We start from the raw sequence: 1,425 nt of genomic DNA on the forward strand, positions 1-1,425 counted from the left end.
CTGAGGGCTTTGGGTTTGTCTAATTCGCAGAAGGGGAGTCTGAGGGGCAACCTCATCGCTTTCTACAGCTTCCTGAGAAGGAAATGCGGAGAGGAGGGTGCTGAACTCTTCTCTCTGGGATCCAGTGGCAGAACGCGTGGGAATGGTTCACAGTTGTGAGGGGAGGATTAGTCCAGACATTAGGAAGCATTTCTTTACCTCTCGGGTGAACGAAGACTGGAACAGGCTTCCTGAAGAGGTGGTAGATGCCCCATGCCTGTCAGTGTTGAACACACATTTGGACAATGCCCTTAATAACATGCTTTAACTTTTGGTGAGCCCTGAATTGATCAGGCAGTTGGACAAGGTGATCATTGTAGGTCCTTTCCAATTGAAATAGTCTAGTTCTATTCTATTCTATTCTAGTTCTATTCTATTCTATTCTATTCTATTCTATTCTATTCTATTCTATTCTATTCTATTCTATTCTATTCTATTCTATTCTGATTCAAGCCAACTATTAAGAACTGAAGATTTGGGGCATATTCTGACCACCTCCACTGTATGTGCAAAGCATGTAAGAAGATTGAGGGAACATGCACATTCATGTAATTTATGGGTACTGATGGAGATTAAAAGTCCATGGCTGAAGTGATTGCCTTTATGCACATGGACAACAGGAACGTACAGACTGACAACTACTCAAAAAAGATCTAACTAAGACACTACAGCTCTTTGACGAACCAAGAAAATTGCCATCATTTGTTGAGGAGTTATTCAATAAGACTACATATGCTTATGTGTGCTCATATCTGTCTTCATCTCAAGTAGTTTACCTCATTTTAATTTCAGAAATCCATAAACAACCAACTTTAACCTTAGCCAGGTTTAAGCTGCAATATGGTTGACACACACTGTTTGCACATTCCACCACGTGCACCGTAACCTTCTGGGATTAGGTGGACTGCTACAACTTTATCATGGGGACAAAGTCACTCTGTAACTGAGAAATTAAAACAGAAGGGATTTCCTTGGACTTAAAGTGGGAAGACCTGAAGATGTGACTGTGCATCTTCCCATGCAATATATCTAAGCAAAGATTCCGGAATATTAACATTCAGTGGCAATCCATTCAAACTAGGCTAATTCTGAAGCAGACATGTGAGAAAACACTAAGTTTCGGGTAGTCAGTAAATTTCTGCTTTGCACAGGGCATCTGTGTGTAGGAGACGGGACCGCAGGCACGGTAGCGATGGCAAAGGGCCAGAGCGACGGAAGCGTTAACTGGGAACATCTGGAGCTCCGAACACGGGATTCCTCACAGGTCGCGAGGCGGCAGGCCCGGCCGGGGGCGCGGGAGCCCCGCGTTACTCGGGTGCGGTGGCGAGAGGGATTTCGGGTCAGGTGGGGCCGGCGGGCGGCAGAGGGTTACCGAGGGAGCCGGGA

General features: G+C 45.5%; 1 protein-coding gene across 1 annotated transcript in view; it reads left to right on the forward strand.

Annotated features, from left to right (window-relative positions):
• The first annotated feature begins 1,231 nt into the window (after positions 1-1,231).
• C5H11orf58 (chromosome 5 C11orf58 homolog) overlaps positions 1,232-1,425 on the forward strand; it is a 5,067-nt gene continuing 4,873 nt past the window's right edge. The window contains exon 1 of the mRNA XM_026850165.1: positions 1,232-1,378. Coding sequence (XP_026705966.1) covers positions 1,232-1,378 — 147 coding nt within the window. The remainder of the gene's footprint in view (positions 1,379-1,425) is intronic.

The sequence above is a fragment of the Athene cunicularia genome (genome assembly GCF_003259725.1).
Source record: "Athene cunicularia isolate RWA chromosome 5 unlocalized genomic scaffold, athCun1 chr5_part2, whole genome shotgun sequence".
Classification (NCBI taxonomy): domain Eukaryota; kingdom Metazoa; phylum Chordata; class Aves; order Strigiformes; family Strigidae; genus Athene; species Athene cunicularia.